We start from the raw sequence: 24,884 nt of genomic DNA, 5'->3' as shown, positions 1-24,884 counted from the left end.
TGTATATTTTTATGAGTAGTTTTCAATTCCCATATGACAAAAGTGTACAGTGACTTTAAAACACATCACTGGTGATTCCTCCCTTCAAAGACCAAGCAAAGAACTGCAATGATACAGGTTTGGCCGTGGCTAGAATTTCCGGCACACCAATGACCCCTGTCATTTTCCTTCTTGTCTGCAAGGCCTTCCCTCCTTCAGCTCTGAGTCATCGTCTAACTTTCCCCAGGTCTTCCAGCTGCTGGAGGGTAGCCAGATGAACAGTGATAGGACTGTCCCTCCAGGCATCCAGGGCCATGGCCAGTGACGATGCTCAAGGCCGGCATTGGGTTCAACACACGGGCCTCTGTGCTCCTTGGCCCTGCCCTTCACTCTACCTGCCCCTCATCCTCACATGGTCTCTGCTGAGCCTAGAGGGATGAACCGATGGACCATAGCGAGGCTCTCTGTGACCTCACACAGACACGTGAATTGCTTCGGCCAACCTCTCAGTTGAGGCAGAGACCTCATCAGCAGTGCCTTGATTTTCATGATATCATGGGATATGTCTCATCTTGTTGAAAAAAGTTTTAGACTTCTTAGTCCTGGAAATTAACATAAGTTAATTTTTTTACATAAATTGAAAGCACGAAGATGCCTGTAACACACACATGCTCGCTGCTGCCTCCTGCTTTTCTTTTCCTGTCACTAACATCATCATCTGTGTCTTAGTAGCACAAATGATCATTTTGTAACCTTCTAATGTTTGTTCAAAGTGTAGAAGATTTGTACGGCAGCTGGTTTTCTGATAACCTTGCTGGACAAGTGTAAATGGCATCATAAACAGAATTTTATATTACTGTTGAGGAAAATTTCTGTGAAAACTGCTTTCAGAGCACCTTCATTTATGAGTCGAGTCGGGATATTAACAGGGATTTGAAGTAGATTTTCTGGAGTACCGTAAGCATCCATTAATGTGATGGGTCAGATGAGTAGAAAGCGCTGGGAGGTGCTAGATTGCGTTTCTGGTCGATGTTTCTCCTTCCCCGCCCATGCTTCACACTAAACATGTGCACAGTGGTTGTAGAAGGGCCATGGGCTGAGTGAGGGTCTTCTTTGCCATCCAGAAGCCTTTTTCTTGCCATTCTTAGTGGACAGTGACTTTAAAGCCACATTTCAACTTCAGTTGCAGCTTTGGTTCGTGTGGAATTTGTCAGTAAATTAAATCTTTTGAGCACGTCCTCCTCCTGTCTGTCCCCTGCAGAAGGGCTAGAGAAAGTAATAATTTAAATACTCTAATTTTTTAGTTTTAAATTTTTTTAATGATTTTTAACTTTAAAATGTTTTTAAGTATTTTTAAGTACTATCTATATTAATATTTTATATTTAAAATAAGATTTGAAATGTTGGTACTTCGAGGCAAAAGGAACTTGGCTCATTAGAGCATAACGGACCTAGCTACCGCAGCAGTGATGAGACTTGGCAGATCCAGAAATGCTGGGGCCCAGCCTGGGGCACCCATTCTCCGTGGTGATGAGTGTCGTCAGCTGTGCACTGTCCTCGTCTGCTTGTGTGGTCAGCTCAGAGCTGAGGCCCACCGCCCAGGGTCTCAGTTGTGACCAGGAGTGGTCCAGGGAGCGAAAGAGGAGAAGAGGCTCTTAGGGGCTGGCATCGGCACTGAGCATCCTGGCTAGTCACCCCCAGCCCTGCACAGTCTATCTCACCATGTCTCAGCTGCTTCTCAGCACTCCCGCCCTGGGTGATGTCGACCAAATAAAGGAACTCTCTGCTTTCAGCTTGTGACAATCCTTTTGTTGTTCGGGGAGCCCTCGTTCACCTCTGGAGGCCAGAAACCGCTGATGGCTGTGACGTTTCTTGCCCACCGATGTGGCAGCAGATCTTTTCATTCCACAGTGAGGTGGTCTGTGCTCACAGCTTATCCTGTCCCGTCCACATCGCCCCCCTCCCCGGCTGCAGTCTTCCCTTCACTCAAAAGCCTGGACCTGTCTGCTTCCTTGTACCCGCAGCACTTAGCACAGGCTCTTAAACGTGGTAGGCGTTGCAGTGTTTGTTGAATGCAGGAAGGAAGTCTAAGAAGACTGTTGATACGCATTTGTTGATTGAGTTAGTAAACCAGTGCGTGGTAGCCTACGGAAGTCGGAGGTGCAGAGGTTAACTGTTCCCAGTGTCAGGAGCCCAGACCTGTATGTGGAACACCCTTCACGCTCTGATTCTGGATTTTCATCACCAACGACCACTACCATCCCCACCAGCCCCGCCACACACGCGCATGCTCCGAACAGCCATCCAGGAATAAAGCAAGTGTGAGTTGTGTATGTGGTATTTTTCTGGGATTGTACTGAGAACAGGGAAGAGATTTACAACTCATAAAGACAAGCCGCACTGGTGTGAGCGGGGAACGGGTACACTGTGGGTGTGCAGGAATCACCACCCATTAAGCAGCACCAGCATATTCCCAGCCTGTTCTCTCCTGCTTCTCCGGGCTTCTAATTCAGCAAACCCGTTTGGGTTGGTTTGTTTTCTTTTTCCTGCAACGGCAGGGCACTTAGATAAGAGCTCAGAATACAAAGCTGTATTCATCTGAGCCTAACCAAGCTTTTGCAAAGTGAAATAAATCAACTGCCAAAAAAACCCATGTTCTGTATTCTCCTGTAAATGGCTCATGTGATTATCTGTTGCTTACCCTTATTCATGTCATCACACTCTTAGTACAAAGGATGGGAAGTTGGCAATAAAACTCGAAAAATAATAACTTGAATCTAGAAGGAAAAGATTCCCCAAAATTGTATTGCTAATAGTCTAGGATGTTTACCAGCTTCAGAGAAAAACGATGCTACTGCTGCTAAACACAAGTTTTTGCCATATTGCTTGTCAAATGGATTCAGTACCTTTGTTCTTAGAGTTTAACTTTAAAATTTCTTACTATTGGGGTAAAAGACATTTTTAATCAAGCCTAAGAATTGATGCTTTTAAACTGTGGTGTTGGAGAAGACTCTTGAGAGTCCCTTGGACTGCAAGGAGATCCAACCAGTCCATTCTGAAGGAGATCAGTCCTGGGATTTCTTTGGAAGGAATGATGCTAAAGCTGAAACTCCGGTACTTTGGCCACCTCAAGCAAAGAGTTGACTCATTGGAAAAGACTCTTATGCTGGGAGGGATTGGGGGCAGGAGGAGAAGGGGACAACAGAGGATGAGATGGCTGGATGGCATCATTGACTCGATGGACGTGAGTCTGAGTGAACTCCGGGAGTTGGTGATGGACAGGGAGGCCTGGTGTGCTGTGATTCATGGGGTCGCAAAGAGTCGGACACGACTGAGTGACTGAACTGAACTGAACTGAAGTGAGGAAAATCTATTTTATAAACAAATGGAAAAACACATCAGGCTTGGACCATACTATTGTTATTCACAACACATTTTCCAAAAGCGTTCCATTTGGTGATTTCAGAAGATAAATTTGGGTGTTCCATGCATCATATTAATTACATTAGACTAGGGATGCCCTGGGCTTCCCAGGTGGCATTAGTGGTAAAGAACACACCTGCAGTGCAGGAGACATAAGAGCCACGGGTTCAGTCCCTGGGTCTGGAAGATCCGTTGGAGGAGGGCATGGAAATCTGCTCTAGTATTCTTGCCTGGAGGAGCCCCGTGGACAAAGGAGGGCTACAGTCCATAGGGTCACCAAGAGTCTGAGATGACTGAAGCGACTTAGCACACACGCATGCATGGATACCCTAGACTTTAAAATATCTCAGGGATAATCAAAGGCTTTGAAATGCATGATAACTGAAGGCAATGCACAGTCCTGCCCGAGTTCTGAATGGGGAAACTGAAGCCATAAGCCATGTTGGACAGCTGAGAAATGAGACTGTGGAGTGGGTATTAGGTAATAATAGTGCATTAATGCCTGATTTGTGATTATCACATTGGTCCTCTGTGGGAGAGTATCTTTATTATTAGGAAATATGTATGGAAATATGAAAGTATGATGTCATAAAGTCTACAGCTACTTCTAGATGGTTCAGAGAAAAATGATGCAGCTGTAGCCAGAGAGTAACAACTATTACATCTCGATGATGGGTATCTCCTGTCTTTATACCGTTTCTGTAGATCTGGAGTTTTTCAAAACAAGGTTAGGAGAAAGACATACAGGCCTTCAGAGCCCATTGCCAACAGAAGGAGTTTTCCTGTTGGGGGATTACTAACTGGTATACACCCAGGAAGTGGAGAGAGTTCATTATCATAGCACCACCTCTTCAGTTCAGTTCAGTCACTCAGTCCTGTCCGACTCTTTGCAACCCCGTGAATCGCAGCACGCCAGGCCTCCCTGTCCATCACCAACGCCCAGAGTTCACTCAGACTCACGTCCATTGAGTCAGTGATGCCATCCAGCCATCTCATCCTCCGTCATCCCCTTCTCCTCCTGCCCCCAATCCCTCCCAACATCAGAGTCTTTTCCAGTGAGTCAGCTCTTCTCATGAGGTGGCCAAAGTACCGGAGTTTCAGCTTCAGCATCATTCCCTCCAAAGAAATCCCAGGACTGACCTCCTTCAGAATGGACTGGTTGGATCTCCTTGCAGTCCAAGGAGTCTTCTCCAACACCACAGTTCAAAAGCATCAATTCTTCAGCACTCAGCCTTCTTCACAGTCCAACTCTCACATCCATACATGACCACAGGAAAAACCATAGCCTTGATTAGACGGACGTTTGTTGGCAAAGCAATGTCTCTGCTTTTGAATATGCTATCTAGGTTGGTCGTAACTTTTCTTCCAAGGAGTAAGCGTCTTTTAATTTCATGGCTGTAGTCACCATCTGCAGTGATTTTGGAGCCCAGAAAAATAAAGTCTGACACTGTTTCCACTGTTTCCCCATCTATTTCCCATGAAGTGGTGGGACTGGATGCCATGATCTTCGTTTTCTGAATGTTGAGCTTTAAGCCAACTTTTTCACTCTCCACTTTCACTTTCATCAAGAGGCTTTTTAGTTCTCTTCACTTTCTGCCATAAGGGTGGTGTCATCTGCATATCTGAGGTTATTGATATTTCTCCCGGCAGTCTTGATTCCAGCTTGTGTTTCTTCCAGTCCAGCGTTTCTCATGATGTACTCTGCATATAAGTTAAATAAGCAGGGTGACAATATGCAACCTTCCTTGCCTGTTGCTTAGGTTACCTTGGGTCAGGGGACGGCAGTACAACATCTTTCCCAGGGCACGGACCTGGACCCCAAATTGAGGGAGCCTCGGGGCTTCCCTTATAGCTCAGCTGGTAAAGAATCTGCCTGCAATGCAGGAGACCAGGGTTCGATTCCTGGGTCAGGAAGATCCCCTGGAGGAGGAAATGGCAACCCACTCCAGTATTCTTGCCTGGAGAATCCCATGGACAGAGGAGCCTGGCAGACTGTAATCCATGGGGTCACAAAGAGTTGGACATGACTGAGTGACTACATCACCGCCGCCACCGCCACCATCCTACTGAGGGACACCAGACTTACCACCAGGAACCAAGTGATTCAGAGGAGCAAATAGATGCAGTGTTTTATTTGTTTTGTGTGATAATTTTTCAAATGCCACCATGTCTCCAACATACAAAGACCCAAAGATGGGTTATTTTATTGAGTTTTGTTTTACCTTCAGAGCCTTTATAAAAAGTCCATTTCAAAATCATTTTTAATATTAGACTTTTTTTTAGCTTCCGTCATTGAATGATCCTTGCTTTGTATACAGGTTTGATTTCAGAATAAGATTTTATTTTATCTAGGGGCTATCATGTGAGGAACCCTGTGGTAAATTCTCCCAATGGCAAGAACTTGTGAATAATTCTTTGATGCACCACTCTAAAAAGCAAATTAACGGCATTTACTTCACTAATATTAATTCAGAAAAATCTTCGGAGCAATTCTCTGAGGTCAAGAGTATTTATCAGGTTTTTTTGTTTTGTTTTGCTTTTAAAGTTTTTATTTTTTTGATGCGGACCATTTAAAAAGTTTTTATTGAATTTGCTACAATATTGCTTCTATGTTATGTTTTATTTTCTTGGCCCCAAGATGCGTGAGATCATAGCACCCCAACCAAGGATCAGCCCACACCCCCTGCATTGGAAGGTGAAGTCTTAACCACTGGACAGGCCTTGTATGCGTTTTACAGATCAGAAAGCTGAGCTTAGTAAACGAGTCCAGGGTCTCCCTGTTGTGACAGCAGTCTGGCTCCAGAACCCTTGAGGCACACCTGTGTGTCAGGGTTTCTGAAAGCGATGCTCACCTGCCTTCCCAAACTCTGATGTTAGAACTGTAACTGAAACATTTACGACTTCATAAAATGATTCCTGATCTCTGTTCTTACTTATTTTTCATAAAACATTAGAATCTTGATTTTCCTGAATTTAAAAAAAAAGATCTTTAGGTTTTTATATTTCTAGGGATGGTCATACAGCCCATGGGAGTCATTAGTCCTTCTGGCTTCAGCTGACCTTTAAGTTGTTTTTAGGGATTTTGTCTTTTGAATATTATTTCATATCACACAGTAACACAGCAAGCATCCATATACCCACACTGGATTGAGGAATCGACTCTACTGTGTCAGGATCCCCGAGTATTGTCCAGTCACAAGCCCTTCTCTTCCCCCTCAAGGTAGCCCCTGGCCTGGCTTTGGCAATGACCATCCCCCTCGCTTTTCTCTACATTTCACTATGGATTCGTACATTCCTGAACAACATATCCTTCAGTTTCACCTGTTTATGAACTCACTTTAAAAATGGAGCCATGCTTGATCCTTTCTGTGTGACCTGCTCCTTTTTCCACTTTGTTTGGGAAGTTCACCCCAATTGTCCACAGCCTCTGCCCAGTCCTTCCTGGTGTTTCCCTGGAGTTTTTCGTTTCCTCACCCATGTTTGCTAATTGACCCTCCGTTCAGTGCCGATGCCTCTATGGGGGAGCTGTTCGAATCAGTGCTTCTGTCAGCACTTCCGTTGCCTGTTTCCAGCCACACCCATGCAGAGGCTTGGCCCGGGTGTGCGCTTAGGAGAAGAACTGCTGGCTCATAGGCTAAGCAGCTGCCCACCTTTACAGGTAATGCCTAGACTGCTTTCCAAACTGTCTGCCACTCTCACTCCCACCAGCAGTGGGAGGAGTCGCTGCCCCACATCCTGGTGAACACTGGGCACTCATCATCAGACTGTCCCATTTTTGCCAATCTGGAGAACATGCCTGATACCCTGCTATGATTTGCACGGGCGTTTCCCTGGGTTGAGCCCCTTCTCTTATGTTTATTTACCATTGGAGTTTCTTTTCTTTGGAGGCATCGGTGTGGCGCCCATTTTTCTATTAGATTTCTCCTAATTGTGCTTGGAACATCCTTCTGGCCACAGGCGTATAGTTTTGCACATGAACATCCTCAGCCTGTGGAAAGAAAGGCTCAGCAGAGAGACAGCCACGCCTGCCCAGTTTTGCTCACAGAGGACAGGAGTCATGGTGGCTCCAAGGTTGGTAACGTGCCCACTGCTGAGATCGGATCGTATCACAGCTTCGGTCTGTCTGTCTCCCCAGTGGCTCACACCATTCAGGAAGCCCCTCGGCTCACTGTTCGAAAAGCAGCGGGTCTCTGGATACGTCCAAAGTGTACATCGTGTCTCACGGCAGTGGTCAGCAGGCCCCAGGGTCCATGTCCAAGGCCTACCACAGGCAGGCGGCAGTGAACAAATACATCATCGGCTGGAAGAAGTCGGAAGACAGCCCGCCACCTGAGGAGCCTGAAGTGGCTGAGTGTCAGGGGTAAGGTGGTATCCGGTGGCAGCCTTGGGTGTCTGGGGCGTGGACTAAGCTAATGTACTTTTTCCCCAGTAGAAACAAATCTTCTCAAACAGAATAATTGAGAAATGTCTTTGTAAAACTCTTTAAATGTTGGCATTTATGTTTGCCTTGAAAAGTCCTCTCTTTCCTTGATATTCTCATGTAACTTTAAAACAGATTTCTATTTGTCATTTTTATATTCAAAAATCTGTCTGCAATAGAAAAATCAGGGTTGTGTGCTAGTGATGGTCTGAGTATGCTTGCTAAGTCGTTTCAGTCATGTCTGACTCTTTTGTGACCCCACGGACTGCAGTCTGCCAGGCTACTCTGTCCATGGGATTCCCCAGGCAAGAATACTGGAGTTGGTTGCCATGCCCTTCTCCAGGGAGTCTTCCCAACCCAGGGACTCAACTCAGGTCTCCTGCATTGCAGGCAGGTTCTTTACCGTCTGAGCCACCAGAGAAGCCCGTGGTGTGAGTATAGATCCTGTAAATAACTACGGTCAAGGACAGTGTGAATTCCCACAAAGCCTGTGTGTTTCCTAAAGGTGTTGTTGCTGCTACTGCTAAGTCACTTCAGTAGTGTCCGACTCTGGGCGACCCCATAGACGGCAGCCCACCAGGCTCCTCTGTCCCTGAGATTCTCCAGGCAGGAACACTGGAGTGGGTTGCCATTTCCTTCTCCAATGCATGAAAGTGAAAAGTGAAAGTGAAGTCGCTCAGTTGTGCCCAACTCTTAGCGACCCCATGGACTGCAGCCTACCAGGCTCCTCCATCCATGGGATTTTCCAGACAAGAGTACTGGAGTAGGTTGCCATTACCGTCTCCAAAGATGTTGTGTGATAGCACGAAAGAAAAAAATCCCACCTAATTTTTTAAAAGTTAATTAATCAAGTGATTGATTTGGCTGCATCAGGTCTTAGCTGAGCGCTCGGGATCTTTCGTTGAGATGCATGGACTCTCTGGTTGGAGCATGCAGGGTCAGTATTTGCTGCCCTCAGGCTTGGTTGCCCTGAGGCATGTGGGATTTTAAGTTTCCCAGTCAGGGATAGAACCCATGTCCCCTGAATTGCAAGGTGCATTCTTAACCCTAGCCTTACAGAAAAGTCTCTATTCCCCCGAATTTTAACATGACTTTGATTTCCCTTTCAGCTGTCACATTTGTGGGGGCAAGTACGGAGGGATGTTTTGTATCTGTTGGAAAAAAGAAAAGATAAAAAATACTAATAACCAGTTCCGTAACATGTGTGAAAACTTCCATGTCTTTGAAGAGACAAAGCAATCACATTTTGAGAATGCAAGTCAAGGCTGGTCAGGGCCATTTATAGTAGCTGGTGATTTGCTTATTCTTTGATGTGAAAAAAGTGGAAGTTGCTCAGTCGTGTCCAACTCCTTTGGACCCCATGGACTATACAGTCCATGGAATTCTTCAGTCCAAAATACTGGAGTGGGTAGCCTTTCCCTTCTCCAGGGGATTTTCAAACCCAGGTCTCCCACGTTGCAGGCAGATTCTTTACCAGCTGAGCCACAAGGGAAGCCCAAGAACACTGGAGTGGGTAGCCTATCCCTTTTCTAGCGGATCTTCCCAACCCAGGAATTGAACCAGGGTCTGCTGCATTGTAGGTGGATTCTTTATCAAGTGAGCTATCAGGGAAGCTCACATTTTTAAAGGACAGCCTTAAAAATTAACCTTCACATGCACTAAATGATGACATCAGTCTTTTGCTATGTCGGCTTGTGGCATCAGCGTGAACAGTGCACGAGACCTACAGCTATCTTCAGAGAGCTCTTCTAGATCTTAAGTTTAGCCCATGAGCTAGGATCACTATTTCCCTTAAGAAATGACCCCACTTTTTAAATATGTCTAGCATGATATTGCCTTCTAAATTAAAATTAATTTTAATGCTAAACTTGAACATAGAGGACTTCCCTGGTGGTCCGGAAGTTAAGATTCCACGCTACCAATGCAAGAGGTACAGGTTGATCCCTGGTTGGAGAATCTCACATGCCATGCATCAAAACATAGATAAGTAAAAGATCATCATATCACTCATTTTTTAAAAAATAATAGGAATTTAAAATAAAATGAAAATTGAATATGCAGTCTTTTTTCTTTTTTTTTTCAGGAAAAACCCATCATGCCAGTAATTGCAAAGAAGTTGTTTAGAAAGAAATTTTTTAGAGATGACCACATTTTATGAACACATGTTCCTGGGGTCACATTGGTACTTCTGTCTGATACTCTTCCGGTGCTTCACAGGGGTCCGTTCTGAGGCTCCTGTGTTCCACCAGTTATTTGTAGAAGTTCTCTGCACATCATTGAGGGGCTGTATCTTCCCTAAGGGTCTCCTTGAAGAGCCAGGAAAGGGTGAAGGAACCCACTTGGACATTTCTCCCTAGAGAGCCTCAGCATTGGTGCATTGTAACACTTGTTTAGCAGCACTGACTTCATAAAATAGAGCCAGCATGGGGAGTATTGTGAGTGAGGGGTTCGTGTCTCTGGAGGGCAGAGGGGTTATTTCTCCTCATCACACCAGCTGGGTGCTGGGACTCGAACCCAGGCCTCCCCAAGGCTTTTCTCACGGGCCCTGCTCATCCTGTCAGATGTACCGTCCATCTCACGCAGACATGGTAATGTATCATGACTGTGGTCCTCCAGGACTTGCCAACTGTATTGAGATTTGTCAAAATAATGTGTTACCAAATCACTGAAGGATACACTTTAAAAAAGATCAGCCAGCATCATGTGTGTCCCTCTGAGAACTAGCAAATATTCGTGTCTCAGTGGACACAAAATATAAACAAGTTGTGCCCCCTTGAAGTTTCTCATGATGCAGAAATTGCCCATAAAGCTATATTCTGGGGCTTCCCTGGTGGCTCAGTGGTAAAGAGCACACCTCCCAATGCAGGAGACACAGGAAACTCAGGTTCAGTTCTTGCGTTGGCAAGATCTCCTAGAGAAGGAAAGAGCAACCCACTCCAGTACTCTTGCCTGGAAAATCCCATGGACGGAGGAGCCTGGTAGGCTGCAGTCCATGGGGTCGCTAAGAGTCAGACACGACTGAGCGATTTCACTTTCACTTTTCACTTTTATGCATTGGAGAAGGAAACGGCAACCCACTCCAATGTTCTTGCCTGGAGAATCCCAGGGACGGTGGGGCCTGGTGGGCTGCCGTCTATGGGGTCGCAGAGTCGGACTGAAGCAACGTAGCAGCAGCAGCATGTTTTAAAGTGCAGCAAACGAGAGCTGCTTCCTGGCTCATTATTAAGCAGCCGTGAACGTGTGCCTTGAGCACAGTGCAGCTCATACCATCTGCAGACCCTCAATGTCCCGAGAATACTCTAGATATATGGTAGTGGTCACCACCATGCTGGGTTTACCCACGTGGAGAATTACACTAGGCATTAGAGATACAAAGCTAATTACATCCGACGTCCCGTTTTCAAGAATACCCCATCTCAGGGAGGAGAGAAAGTGTAGCAGTTACTAACGGCAGTATTTCATAGGCAGTTCACAGATGTGTTATTTCACTGCAGCACCTGGGAAGCCCACTCTCTGACATATCGTTTGGTAATTTTAATAAAGGCACTTAAGTTAGCAGAAAACGCTAGCAATTTTATTCAAAAACATGGGGAAACTGGGAGAGTACATGTATCAGCAACTCTAGGTATTACATTTTCATTTAGCAGTTAATGGGAAGACCTGTGTTTGGGTTTTTCTCCCCTGTGTCTTTCCCAGAGTAAATAGGGCCTGGAGCTCTTGCATGCCTCCACCCCAAATCTCAGGGCCCACAGCTGCGCACATCTGAAGCCCTCTTCACAAAAACTCTAGGGTCTGTTTTCCCACATGGCTTTTGCGCAGAACCCCTATCCCCCCGGGTCTTGGGTTCTTTTTTAGCTCCATCTTCATGCCCTGCCATCCTGCAAGCCAACCAGATCTTCAGTCACATTTAGAGATTTTTATAGTTTCTGCCCCAGTCGCTATATTCATGTCATCAGCATTGCTGGTGCTTCCAGAGCCAAAAAGTTTGGGACGCCGCACCTAACTCGAGAACAAAGCAAGAGCTGTAGCAATTTCAGATAAATAGTTCTTAATTTTGAGCATGTCTGTGTGTGTCATATCCTGATAACTTCTCAGCAAGCCATTCCCCTGTGACGCAATAGCCTTGCGTTAGAAATAGGGTCACCTCTGTGACACAGGACGGTGACACAGGTCATCCTCTGTGGCCTGCCTCCCTGGACCAGCATCACATTTCTGGGTCACGTGGCCCATCCATCTCTGCTGACAGTCCAGCCCCTGGTTCTATACCCATCATGTCTTCAGCAATGTTTCAGACCAAAGCTTTTAAAAAATAACTCCCCAGTTTTTTCCCTGGAAAAGCAGCAAAAACAGTAATTCAGCTAGATAGTCTTTTGTTGTCCATAAATACATTTCTATACACTGATAAGGGAGACAGCTTCTTTAGTTATTGAAGCGGCTCTGTGAAATTGCTGATAATAAAAATGCTTGGCATGTGCCCAGATCGATTACTCTTCAGTGTCAAGTTCCCCAGAGTCCTGCGCTCTGTGTTGCTGGATGGGCGGTGGGGTGTGTTTGTCCAGCCACAAGAGAAAGGCTCTTTCAATTTCCTGAGAAGCACCAGGCTTCCTTCAAAGAACACAGGATAATCTCTGATGAATTATTGAAACTGTTTTCTGATACGGATTAGGAAAGGGAACACACAGCCTTGTTTGAAAAGTTGACTCTGTTTTCTCATTCAGGGCTTTGGGGATCTGATTTGTCTCTGAATTATTCAGAACCCTAACTCTGCTGTTGAGCTCATTTCATACATGTGAGATAGCATGGGGATCCAGAGGAGATGTGGCTAAAGTGAACTCGCTCAATAATTAAGAGCTGGGTGTGTGTGTGTGTGTGAATGTGGTGGTTGAAGGTGGAGAATGGATTTTAGTCCGTAAGGGTACAGGCGCTTTACATATGCCGATGACCCATCTTAATTTCCTCCCAGGCTGTACAGCGAGATGGACCTGCTGTCCTCGGCAGCTCAGCAGCAAGCAGTGGTGGGAGATGCTGTCTCAGAAACTCAGCACGTGCTCTCGAAAGAAGACTTTCTGAAACTGATGCTTCCCGACAGCCCCTCGGTGGAGGAGGGGAGGAGGAAGGTCAGTGACTTTTGTGTAGCTTTGAAGTTACCAGAAACACTAAGGAAATGCCTAAAGAGACGCCAGGACTCCCAGGGCCATTTTGACACTTATTCCACCAGGAAGCGGAGTAAGGCTGCGACAGGTCTGGAAGGGAGACTTCTGGACGGATAGAGGGAGCTCCAAGCAGGCAGGCATGGCCTCACCTCTTAGCTGCGAGGACAGTCAGCCATGTGGCATGTCTTTTTCATTTTTCTTTTTCCTTTTCACCACGTGATTTTGTACATTGGCTCTGTGATTTGCTTTTTTATTTTTTAGCTATGTGATTTTGTACATGTGACTTAACTTCTTGGCCGAGTGTTGTCCTCTGCAAAAAGGAGGCAATGATAAGTGTACTGCAGAATTTACAGGCTTATAGCGGACATAAGAACCAGCCTCGCACGGGACCCATGACGGGTAGTCAGAAACAAGAGCTGTTAAAACTCACACCGCCTGACTTTTTTGCTCCAGAACTGTACCAAGGGTGGGTTGTCTAAGCCATCCTGCTGCGTTGTCATCCTGTCCCACAAATGGGCAGGAGTTACGTACTCTGCCGCCTGTTGCTACCATCAGATCACCTAGTGTCCTTACTCGCTTTAGCGTTGTCATTCATTGTTACAGTCCCTCAAGCCTCTTGGTTAATGTGTGGAAGGTACGAAAAGGAGCTCACAGGCAGTCTAGTCCAGTCTCCTCTTTTGGCAAGTACCTGAGGGCCCGAATGGTGATGTGATGTGCCCATAAGTATTTGGCGGCAGTGAGCAATGGAGTGCAGCCTTCTCCCTGCTAATTCAGCACTCTCTTGTCCAAATGAAAAGAAAAAAGTCAGGCATTGCCGTCTTGACTGTGATCAGGATAAACAGCAAGTCTTTGTGCTCCCTCTCTTCCCTATAATAAAACAATGCTGCAATTAACCTAATTGTGTTCTGAGAGTAACAGTCTAATGAGATGCTACCTCAAAGCTGCTTTAATCTAATGGGTCTGTAATCGAGTTCTGAAGAGCCTGCTGGTCGTGTGTGAAGTGGGAATCCCAGCAGAATTCAACAGAATGAGTCTTTTTTTTCTTTTTTTTTAACTTGTATCCAATCACGTATATGGTACTATATGAGCTTGGGTGCAGGCTGTTGTACCAAAAATGCAAATGCCTTTTCTTTTAATAGGAACGAACTTCTCCTTGACATTTTTCTTTTTTTCTTCTAAGACAAACTGCCTTCTTTTCATGGTGTAAACTTTGTAGTTCATACACACTCTGGTTCCCATTCATCAGTTGGACAGCGTCGACAGAATGGAAGGAACGCATACAATAGAAATATTTTTAGCCTTGTGGCTGCATTGACAAACGTAAATAGCCGTTTCTATATTTGCTTGATGCAAACTTTCTGGCTTTTACTAGTATTGATGCAAAAGGAATAAGGAATGTGGTTCAGAATATGAGTTAGAAACTCAGATTTGATTAAATTTTTCTTGAGTTTTTGACTGCTTGCTTCACTAGTATGAATTTTCCTTACTCCATCTATGATTTAACAATACTTTTAATGGTTTCTTTAAATCCAATTATGATTGACTACTATAACTCAATTTTCAGTAACGGTAATAAACTTTTATGAGTGTTACTTTAAAGTGCATAGACAATAAGATTTTCCTGGACTGATACTGTCTTTCTTGAACCTTTTTGTTCAATGTAGAAAGCTGCTCTGCTCAAAAAATTGATGTTATTACCTAGATTAGATTGAAGCTCACATGTAGGTGATTGGTACAGAAATCACCTAATATTAAAATGCAGTCATTTCTAATTAAAATCAAGCCAGCAGTCGGTGTGGTTTCAAATAACTATTGCCTTGAATGGCGACCTTCTGTATTTCCAGAAGCTGCCGTGGCTATATGGTAATGGAGCTGCCATTTAACATTTCAGAATTAATAAAGCTGTGCATGTCTAATTCCTGGTAATATTTCACAGAACGTCAGAGGAGGAAAACATTCAAATCCAATAACTGCAGGAAGCCTTTGTTTGTGTCTGTGACCCAAGTGCCTGGTGTAACATCGCTGAGCTGCAGCCCTGAGCCTTCCTGGGGACAGCTCAGAGATGCCCACAGGGCAGGTTCGGGACCCACCCTAGTTAGGTGAGCTCCACGCTTCCAGCTTTCTGATGTCTGTTCTCCTCTCTCCCCTGTGTGAACCCCTAGTTCTCGTTCTATGGGAACCTGTCTCCACGGCGCTCACTGTACCGCACCCTCTCGGACGAGAGCATCTGCAGCCATCGCAGGGGCTCTTCCTTTGGCAGCTCCCGCAGTTCCATCCTTGACCAGGCACTGCCCAACGATATCCTGTTCAGCACCACCCCTCCCTACCACAGCACCCTGCCACCCCGGACCCAGCCTGTGCCCAGTGTGGGGAGCCTACGCAGTGAGTGCCTGGGGCGGACCGCGCCGGCCTCGCGGGCTCTCTGGGGTGGGTCTCTTACAGAGGCTGGGGGGACTTGCTTATTCTTTAATCTATATATATCATTTGGTTGGGTGTTTGGGTTTTTTTAGTAATTTTTAAAGGTGTAAAGACCCTGATGCTGGGAAAGATTGAGGGCAGGAGGAGAAGGGGACGACAGAGAATGAGATGGTTGGATGGCATCACCAACTCAATGGACATGGGTTTGGGTGGACTCTGGGAGTTGGTGATGGACAGGGAGGCCTGGCGTGCTGCAGTCCATGGGGTTGCAGAGAGTCAGAAACGATTGAGTGACTGAACTGAACTGAACTGAAAGGTGATAAAGCCCCAAAGTGGACTTTTTTCAAAAGTTAAGCACTACTGCCAATTTGGCAGAAAATTGAAAATCCCACATTAAACATTTTTATCAAGGCAAAAACTAACCTACTATAACTGGGCTATTATGTCTATAAAGAAAAAAATGTCTAAAACTCGATTTTATAAAGAAAAAATGGTGGCATGGGGCAGATTTCCTGGTGGTCAGCATGCAGGGACGAAGGTTGATTTCCTCACCTTCTGTGTCTGCTGCTTCCTAATCTTTGAGACCTGCTAATGGTGATGGTGAAGGTGGCGCCGGGGCATCAGGATGCATGGGCCCAAGCCCCACCACTTAGATTCTCTGTGTCCAGTTCACTCTTTATATATTAGCCACAGTTGACTAGATACTTTCTAAATGATTTTCCTTCAGATCCTAAAATCTTTCCTTTTTATGTAGTGTTAGTTCCTTATTAACATGTCAGTGTTGAAGGGTGATTTTTTTTTTAACATTAGTTAGCTTTATTTTCTTTGTTCATAGTTAATTTCTGTTGTACAGAAAGAATGAGGATCTAATCAAATATATCTGTCATCAGGGGTTTTTTGGTTGTTTTTTGAATTTCATCATAGAAAGCATTATCTTTAGAATCCTTTAGAACCAATTTGAACTTCATATGTAAATCCCAGGCTAAATGACATAAAAGCTCTAATAATCTTTCTAATGTTTAACATAATTAGGAATGAACGTGGTCTCATAAAATTCTTAATCTATTTCTTTAAGTAACATAATATCCTGCTTGTTACGAAAAGTCCTTTTGCCCAAACTGGAGAAACCTTTATACTCTTTATTGATAAGGATATGAAGGTCAGACAGACATATTCTAATACCCTAATATTTCTGCAAATGTGTGTCCTTTTTTGTAAATAGATGACTTTAATGGCCTCTTGAAAGCTCTCCTGAAACCAGTGAAACTATTTTCTTGCAAATGTTATATCTTCCACTTAAAATGCTTGTGGTGTGATGGTGAAATCTACAGAATAAATGTTAATATAGTTCTCACATTCTTACATTCATTTGCTTCCACGTGGAGAACGCACAATTGGCCCTTAAACATCACAGATTTGAACTGCAGGCATCCACTTACACACAAATTTTTTTCCAGTGTAAATATCACGGTCGTGTATGCTCCACGGTTGGTGGAATCAGGGGATGTGGCACCTCGGATATGGGGGCCAACTATACAGTTATACACAGATTTTCTATTGCATGGGAAGTCCACACACCTAACCACCACATTGCTCAAGGGTCAACTGTATATGCTCTTTTTTGTTTAACTTTTTTTCTTAATGAACATTACTTACTTAGAGCCATCTTAGTGTCACAGCAAAAGTGAGCATAAGGCACATAGATTCCCACATACACACCCCCGTCCCCACAGGCACAGTCTCCCCATTATCAACACCGCTCATCGTGGGGGTGCGTTACGGAATATTGACACATCCTCATTACCCATAGTGCATAGTTTTCGTTAGGGTTCACTCTTGTCGTTCATTCCATGAGTTTGAACAAATGCATGACGACACGTATCTTCCGTTATGGTAGTATACAGGATACTTTCATCTCCCTAAAATTCCTTTGTGCTCGCCCTGTTCATCCCTGTCTCCTAACTTCTGGTAATCTCCATAGTTGTATCCTTTCCAGATTGTCGTATAGTTGGGATCGTGCAGGAGGTAGCCTTTCCAGATTGGCTTCTTTAGCATCTCACTTAGTAAAATGCACCCAGTGTTCCTCCATGGCTTTCCACGGCCTGATAGCTCACTTCCGTTTAGTGCTGACTACTGTTCTATTATCTAGATATGCCGATTTATCTCTCCACTTACCTCCTACAGAACTGTATTCTTTTTTTACTATGTTCAAAGGCACAGTTGAAAACAGGCAGGAGAGACTGTTCGCTATGCAAGTTTAAAACTGCCTGACTTGAATTCATTGTCTACTCCCCTAGGAAAAGCAGTGAGAACGGCCCTTGCTGTTTGCTCTTCTCAAGGGAAATCTTATCTGGCCGTGTTGTTGTTGTTTTTTAGTCGCTAAGTTGAGTTCAACTCTTTGTGACCCCATGGACGAGAGCCCGCCAGGCTCCTCTGTCCATGGGGTTTCCCAGGCAAGCATACTGGAATGGGTAGCCATTTCCTTCTCGAGGGTATCTTCCAGATCCAGAGATCTAACCCATGTCTCCTGCATTGGCGGGCAGCTTCTTTACCATTGAACCATCAGGGCATGTGATTCCTCCAATTTCTAGACTTAGCAACCTACTCAGAAAAATATTCTGTCAGTTTGATGGATAGAATGACAAAATGTCAGTAAGGTAGCTGGGAGTAATTTGAATTAGTTTGTCTTCCCCCCAAAATTTGGGACTCTCTCCTCCCTTCCCACCAAGAGACGCAGCTCTAAGGACCTGGTCGTCCTTGGGAAGATGCTCACCCCTGGGGCCCCTGACTCCCACTGGTTACTGCAGTGTGGGATGACCTGTGCGGTTATCTCTGTTGTGTCTACTCAAGGCAGATGTCCATCATCCTTTGCCTTCTGTGATTTCTAATCACTCAGTAGAGCCCCAGTAAGCAGATCTGTCTCTCAGAGTAGTTCCAACAGGCTGACCCTGGAACACACTAGAGAGTGGACACATGAAATCTTGTGCCCAGCAGACATCTTGAGCGAGAAATGAGGACTACTTGGGGTTGCCTAGGTGTTTCACTTAGCTTCATGTCTTGGACTGGAAGTTAGGTTAGTGCTGCCAAAGCGGGTAGCACCAGATATTTAAATAGCAACAGAGGTGGAACCAGAATATGCAGAAGGCATGTGTATTCTCCTGAAGTTTCACCATCATTATTCCTGCAAGCGTCTGATCTTCTGCTCACAGACTTGTTTGGATCTGGTTCCTAATTTGGACCAAGGACAGTGCGAGGAAGGGTTGGCAAGCCTATCTTTTCACGGTGAATCTCGTGAGACCTCATCACTGCCCCTTTTCTCCATGTAATTACCAGTCACAGGCTTCTCCTTCTGATAGCTTTAGCTTCTCCATGTCTCAAAATTGGGCCTGTCTCAGAATCTTTCTTCTCCTGAGACCAGAATCTTAATCCAGCCTTGGGAGACAGATGACACTTAATAGGCACATTTTAGGTGTGATTCATGTCACAATTCATATATATTTCCTAGGTCGGGGAGGACCCTGAATGTGCTGCATCGTTCTGTCTTCAACTTGGAGGTACAAAAAAATGACTTGCTTGAACAATTGAAAAAAATCTGAGATGTTTCTGCATTACATTTAGGGCCTTTGTTTCCATCACTGGTTTCAGAGTAAAATTCCTTTAGTGGGCCAGGTAGAAAAAAAAGTGGGAGATTTTGACACACAGTTCACAGGTCCCCAAACCAAAGATACCGAAAGGTGCTCATAGCATCTCTCTCCTCCGAGACCACGTGGTCACCTGGCTTCACTCAGCGCAGTCCCAAGTATTGGCAGGTTTAGAGCATGTTTAAAGAGAACTTGTGATTTTTTTATGGAATATATAAAACCCTCCAGGGAATGGTAGCAATCTTCATAGGTAGGTAGACAAATAAGAATTCTTAAATTTTGGAAAATAAAAAGAGTATTAGGTTCTGTGTGTTCCCACATCCTCTAGTTGTGACACCTAAGCGCCTCACAAAGGATGATCCTTGAAGTTTAAAAGGCCTGAGGAAGATTTAATACAAGTAAAAGAAATCAGTAATTTGCTTCTAATTTAGTAGCCACTCAAGATGCCGTAGACCCCAGCAGGAGACTCCGTGTGTGTGGGCTTTCACTCGCCCCACAGACAGTGTCCACAGACATTAAAGGCAGGGTGCTCTCTGACCCCATGGGGCATTTCTTTCTCTATTTTAAATGTTCTCAGTCTCCCCTGTAATGAAGAGCCCTCGGTTTCTGGAGAGTAATTGTGAAACCACAGCTGTTTGACCACCAGGAAATGCTGTCAGGAAGGCTCCTCAGCATTTATAACAGCAGCAGTAAAGTCAGATTTAATAGATGGTCCCCGAGATTTCAGGGTCTGGATGAACAAACAGGAAGCCACATGATCAATGTCCAGGCCAGAGAGTGGAGGCTCAGGCAGCGCTGCCTGCACTTCAGCCGTCTTTTGGAAATCATGACTCCCTTCGTGGGTTGGCCAGAAGAGCAGCAGGGACTCCAGAGTAGCACTGGCTTGAGAGAACTGGCCCAGAAGTAGCAGGCTTTGGCACCTAAGTCATGTCTCGTCCTCCCCACCTGGAAAGCTCAGGGAACAACCTGTGATACCTGCTGTGGTTCACCGAGCGCCGGGGCTAGCTCCTGCATGTACTTCCCCAGACTGCAGAGCAGCAGCTGCACGACTCATCTGCTCCTTGATGGCTCCTCAAGGGCAGAACCCGCATCTTGCGGATATTCCATCCCTGGGTGCTGGTGATAGGGTACCTGCCGGGACCTGGAATACAGCAGGTGCAGAGTAAACATCACTGGGGTGAGCCTAATGTCAGTTACAAATATTGTAAAGAACTTTTGGGGGTTTGAAGCCTTACCCAATTATATGATTTTCCAAGCATTAGAAAAAAATAGGTATTTTTTTAAATTGTTTTATATTTATTTTTATTTATTTTTTACAGTAGGTCCTTGTTGATTATTTTAAATACACCAATGTGTACGGTGCTTTTCAGACTTCCCTGGTGGCTCAGTGATAAAGAATCCGCCTGCCAATGCAGGAGACAGAGAGATGTGGGTTCGATCTCTGGGTAAGAAGATCCCCTGGAGGAGGGGCATAGCAACCCACTCCAGTATTCTTGCCTGGAGAATCCCATGGACCGAGGAGCCTGGCAGGCTACAGTCCATAGGATCACAAAGAGTTGGATGCTACCGAAGCAACTTAGCATGCGCACATCCCTTCTTTCCTGGTTCTCCGTCAGAGTTGGAGGAGGTTCAAAGGATGTCCTGGCTTTGCCTGTTGCTGTGACGAGCCCTGCTGTGGGATTGTGGGGCCCACTCACCCACACCTCACTCACTCTGGGCAGAAGCTTCTGACCACAAGCTTCAGATCTGTGCCGCATAAAATCAGAGCCTAATCTTTAGCCCAGGACAACCAGGTCTCCTTTGTCAGTTACCCCGTTGGGCTTTTGGGAAAGATGCTCTTTGAGCCCACAGAGCGATAGGGACAGGACGAGGGTACGATGGACTCTAGCCCAGCACTGCTCTCTCCCTGCGTTTGCCCCTTTTTCTGTCTCTGCTGTTTTTTCCTTTCTGCCTGGCTCCAATTAGAACAGCAGTCCCCAGCCTTAATGGCACCAGGGACTGGTTTCTTGGAAGACAGTTTTTCCACAGACCAGTGGCGGGGGTTTGGGTGGATGGTTTCAGCATGGTTCAAGCACGTTACATGTCCTGTGCACTGTATTTCTATTATTGTTACATCAGCTCCACCTCAGGTCACCAGGCATTCGATCCTGAAGGTCGGGGACCCCTGGGTGAGTGCCGGTCGGCATGGTCTGGTGGCCCCGAGGAGAAAGCACACAGAGTGTATTGGGTCTGATTTTAGGCTCTAAGATGCTAAACGCTCAGGTGAAGGACTATTTCTTTACAAAGGCAAAGAAGATCCTCAGCTTGACATTTCTTAGCAAAACGTGACCAAGAGAGTATACTTTCTGTAGAAATGTTCATTCACCTGAATAACTTTTCACTCCCTGATGTTTTCCTCTCCAGTGAGGGAAGGAGAGGCAGCGGGTGAGGGGGTGCCTCATGCACGTTGGGTTCCAGCCAGCCCTGGGGCACCCTTCCCAGAGCTGCCACATGCATGTAAATATATATATATATATATATCCATGACACACTCAGCTGCAGGGAAATCAGTTGTGAGAATAATTGCCACCAGGTCAAATAATTTTTTTACACTTGGTGCAGAAAACCTATTTCAGCTGCTGTCTCTAGATAAAGGAAGTGATTGGCAAATGACTGAAGGTCCCCAGGCTTCCTGATCTTTCTCCCTGGGGGGTTGAACCTTAAACTCTGGGTAAAGATGGGACCTGGGTGGAGTCAGTCCATCCTCTGCCCTGTGGTGCCTCCATGGGTTCAGAGGGGCCATCAGGAGAGGAGTAGACAAGGACAGAGAACCTCATGCACAGAACATGCTGAAAGGGTTGTTAGTGTAAAGCACGAGCAAGTGGAGGGGAGGGTGGCAGGAGTTACCTTGATAAAGTACCTGTCACTGGGTTCCCTGCAAAATGGACTGGGCAGGGCTTCCCTAGCGGTCCAGTGGTTAAGCCTTCACCTTTCAATCCAGAGGGTGTGGGTTCTGTCCCTGTTTGGGGAGCAAAGATCCCACATGCCTCACGGCCAAAAAACCAAAACATGCCACAGAAGCAATATTGTAACAAACTGAATAAAGACTTTTAAAAAATGGCCCACATCAAAAAAATCTTTAAAAGTAATAAGTGGAGGGGATGATGGTTTCACATCTGAGTGGGGTGGTATTAAGAGCAGAGTGGCTCCATTGTTAACTGCAGCTGCTGGAGTTAGGCTAAGAGCTCATGTGGAAGGTGCTGGAGAGGGAGTGTTAGTGTCTTTCAAGGGCAAATCCCAGGCTCCCTCCATCCTGGTCCAGATGCCAGCACTTCACAGCCACCCCATAGGATGTGGGAGCTGAAATTACAGGTGCACTTGGTTAATTACGGCCCCTCCATAACTTAATTGCAGGCTCAGACAGCCAGGTGGTCATTATTTTGATTGGTCTAATTAGTCAGATGTGTCCGTGAGCAGCTGTGTGCCATGGTTCTGGGCAGGTCCAGAAGAGGCGTGTTAGAGGAGCTCTAGCCTTCAGGAAGCGTGTCTGCAGATGCATAATGACTTCTTAACAGCCAGTATTACTGGTGACGTAAGTGCTTCACGTCCTGTGATGAGAGTTCAGGAGAAGTGTACAGGGTGTCTTTGTACAGAAGACTAGCAAATACTCAGTGCAGGATGGGGAGCGGGTTCTGGTTTAGCCACTGATCAGACCGTCTCATTGAGTCACAAGCGAAATTCAATCACCACTTTTATACATAGCGAAATGTACAAAAGAGATTGTACCAAACCGTTTTTACGGTAGAGGCTTGCAACACTCTTCCCATGGGTAAGTCATCCTGAGGAAAACAGGACGTGATCTTCAGGGTGGTCAGACCCAGGTAATGTCCTTCAGAGGAGCCCACCCAGGAGGAGCTCACCTCTGCTTTTCTGGTTTGTGGGAACCTCAGCCCTGATCTTGCACCGGCCCCTGCCTATTGGCGACCCCTAAGTGAGCCTGGCAGTTGTGGCTCTTTCACAAACAGCGGTGGGATGTGTGTTTCTTACCTGGGACAAGAACCCCCCTGGGCCCTTCTGAAGGCCCAGCCAGTACCCACACTGCTATCTGACTGACGCTCTGGGTTTTTTCCTGTCTAGATGAGTTCTGGTTCTCCGATGGGTCCTTATCGGATAAGTCCAAGTGCGCAGATCCTGGCCTGATGCCCCTCCCAGACACGGCCACAGGGTTAGATTGGACCCACCTCGTGGATGCTGCCCGGGCATTTGAAGGTAAAGACATTCAGCCTCCAGGGCTAGGGATGGCAATGCAGGGGTCTTCTGGGTTAGCCTTTGGATGCTCTGCACATCTTCCAGGAGGGAAACGAGGGGGTGGCTTGGGCTGAGACTCGGGGCATTTCCTTAGGGAGACCCAGGCATGTGGTGAAGTGAGCCCTAGGCAAAGGGACCCCAAACCTGCTAGGTCAGGTACCAGCTGTGGTCTGGCATGAGCCACTTTTCCTTTTCCACCTGTTTTTCATACATGGAATGTCAAGGTGATGACCTAGGACGCAGACTGTATGTTTCCGCCCAGCTTGATGAGGTGAGACAGGATGGGAAGGCCCTGCAGAGGTCCGGGCTGCCCAGTTTAGCAGAACAGGTACAGGCCTGGGAGTCCAGTGGCTCAGAGTCCATGCAGACTCTGGTGGGGCCTCCTTGACCCAGAGAGTCTCTCCCTGTCTGGCCCTGGCTTCCCCCTCTAACCCTGTGGTTGGGGACAGTCCTGAGCTGGCTGATCTCTGGGGCCCTCCAACTGCCTCACTGCCTCCCACCATCTCTGGTGAATATTTCAGTGAACTTCAGAGGGGAAGCTGCTCCATAGCAAGCACGTTTTCTCCAACCTAAAGATAAAGGGGCCACAGACAGGGGGCATGCCTGTCTCCCAGGCATCCTCAGGACCTTGCTTGTGGACCCAGGGGCCCCCAGTGACAGGGTTCCTGACTTTCTTCCATTTGCTGCCAGACTCTTTCCATGACTACAGCCTTGGCTCCTGGGTAACAAGCAGGATCTGCAGAGGGCAGACCATTCTGGGGGCCTGTCTGAGGATCTCCCGTGTATCTGAGTTATAGCAATGGTGTTCACTGCCACCACCACCCACCCCCATAGAGGGGCAAGGCCGCCTGATCGGCTCTTCTCACCCCCACCCTTTCGCTGCCTGCTCGGGTAGTCAGTCCTCATCACCTGTGATGTGCAGGCTTCAGGAAAGGAATCCACATTCTTTTCCCAGGAGGGACAGGTACACTTTGCAGTCAGACTGCTTCCGGTGGAGTCTGCTGCCCTGACTGCCTCTCTTAACAAGCTGCCCCGCTAGTCAGTTTCACTCATCAGCTGGGATCAGTGCCTCTGGTCCTAAGCACCTTTTAGGGTGGGGTCTAAGGAGAAAGTGAGTTAGTCTGGGCTCTGGGACATTTAGCTGTGATAGATGAGAGGGGGAAACTTAGAAAGAAATTCCTGCAAAACACATGGGCTGTTCCTGCTCCCTTGATGGGGAGAGGACAACTGTTTTGGACCTGCCAAGTACTAATGGAGTTTGCATTTGGATTTACAAAGTAGTTGTTCCGTGTGAAAACTTGAGAATGCTCCTGTCTGCTTGGTAACGCAGCCTTCATTTCTTTCAACCAGAAGTTGGTCAGAGTGGGCTATGAAAGCTCTAGTGATTTCTCAGGCTCCCAAGACTAGCCTGGTGTGACAGAGCCCCAGAGGCATGACAGGTCTCACCTCTGTCCAGAGCAGCCTAGACAGGAGGGAGCTGCATTTTCTCTAGCATATCCTCTGTACGCTCTTGTCTCACTGCCCACTGAGAATCTAAGAACTTCTATTCTGTCTTCTCTGTTC

At 46.2% G+C, this 24,884-nt stretch overlaps 1 protein-coding gene across 9 annotated transcripts in view; it reads left to right on the top strand.

Annotated features, from left to right (window-relative positions):
* SIPA1L2 (signal induced proliferation associated 1 like 2) overlaps positions 1-24,884 on the top strand; it is a 246,583-nt gene that overhangs the window by 204,584 nt on the left and 17,115 nt on the right. For all 9 annotated transcript variants that reach the window (XM_010820432.3, XM_024986711.2, XM_005226228.5 and 6 more), the window contains 4 exons: positions 7,538-7,762; positions 12,786-12,939; positions 15,138-15,357; positions 23,151-23,282. In XM_010820432.3, coding sequence (XP_010818734.2) covers positions 7,538-7,762; positions 12,786-12,939; positions 15,138-15,357; positions 23,151-23,282 — 731 coding nt within the window. The remainder of the gene's footprint in view (positions 1-7,537; positions 7,763-12,785; positions 12,940-15,137; positions 15,358-23,150; positions 23,283-24,884) is intronic.

Source organism: Bos taurus, chromosome 28, assembly GCF_002263795.3.
Source record: "Bos taurus isolate L1 Dominette 01449 registration number 42190680 breed Hereford chromosome 28, ARS-UCD2.0, whole genome shotgun sequence".
Classification (NCBI taxonomy): Eukaryota; Metazoa; Chordata; class Mammalia; order Artiodactyla; family Bovidae; genus Bos; species Bos taurus.
The sequence above is the reverse complement of the archived record's forward strand: the minus strand, read 5'-3'. Positions and strand labels throughout refer to the sequence as shown.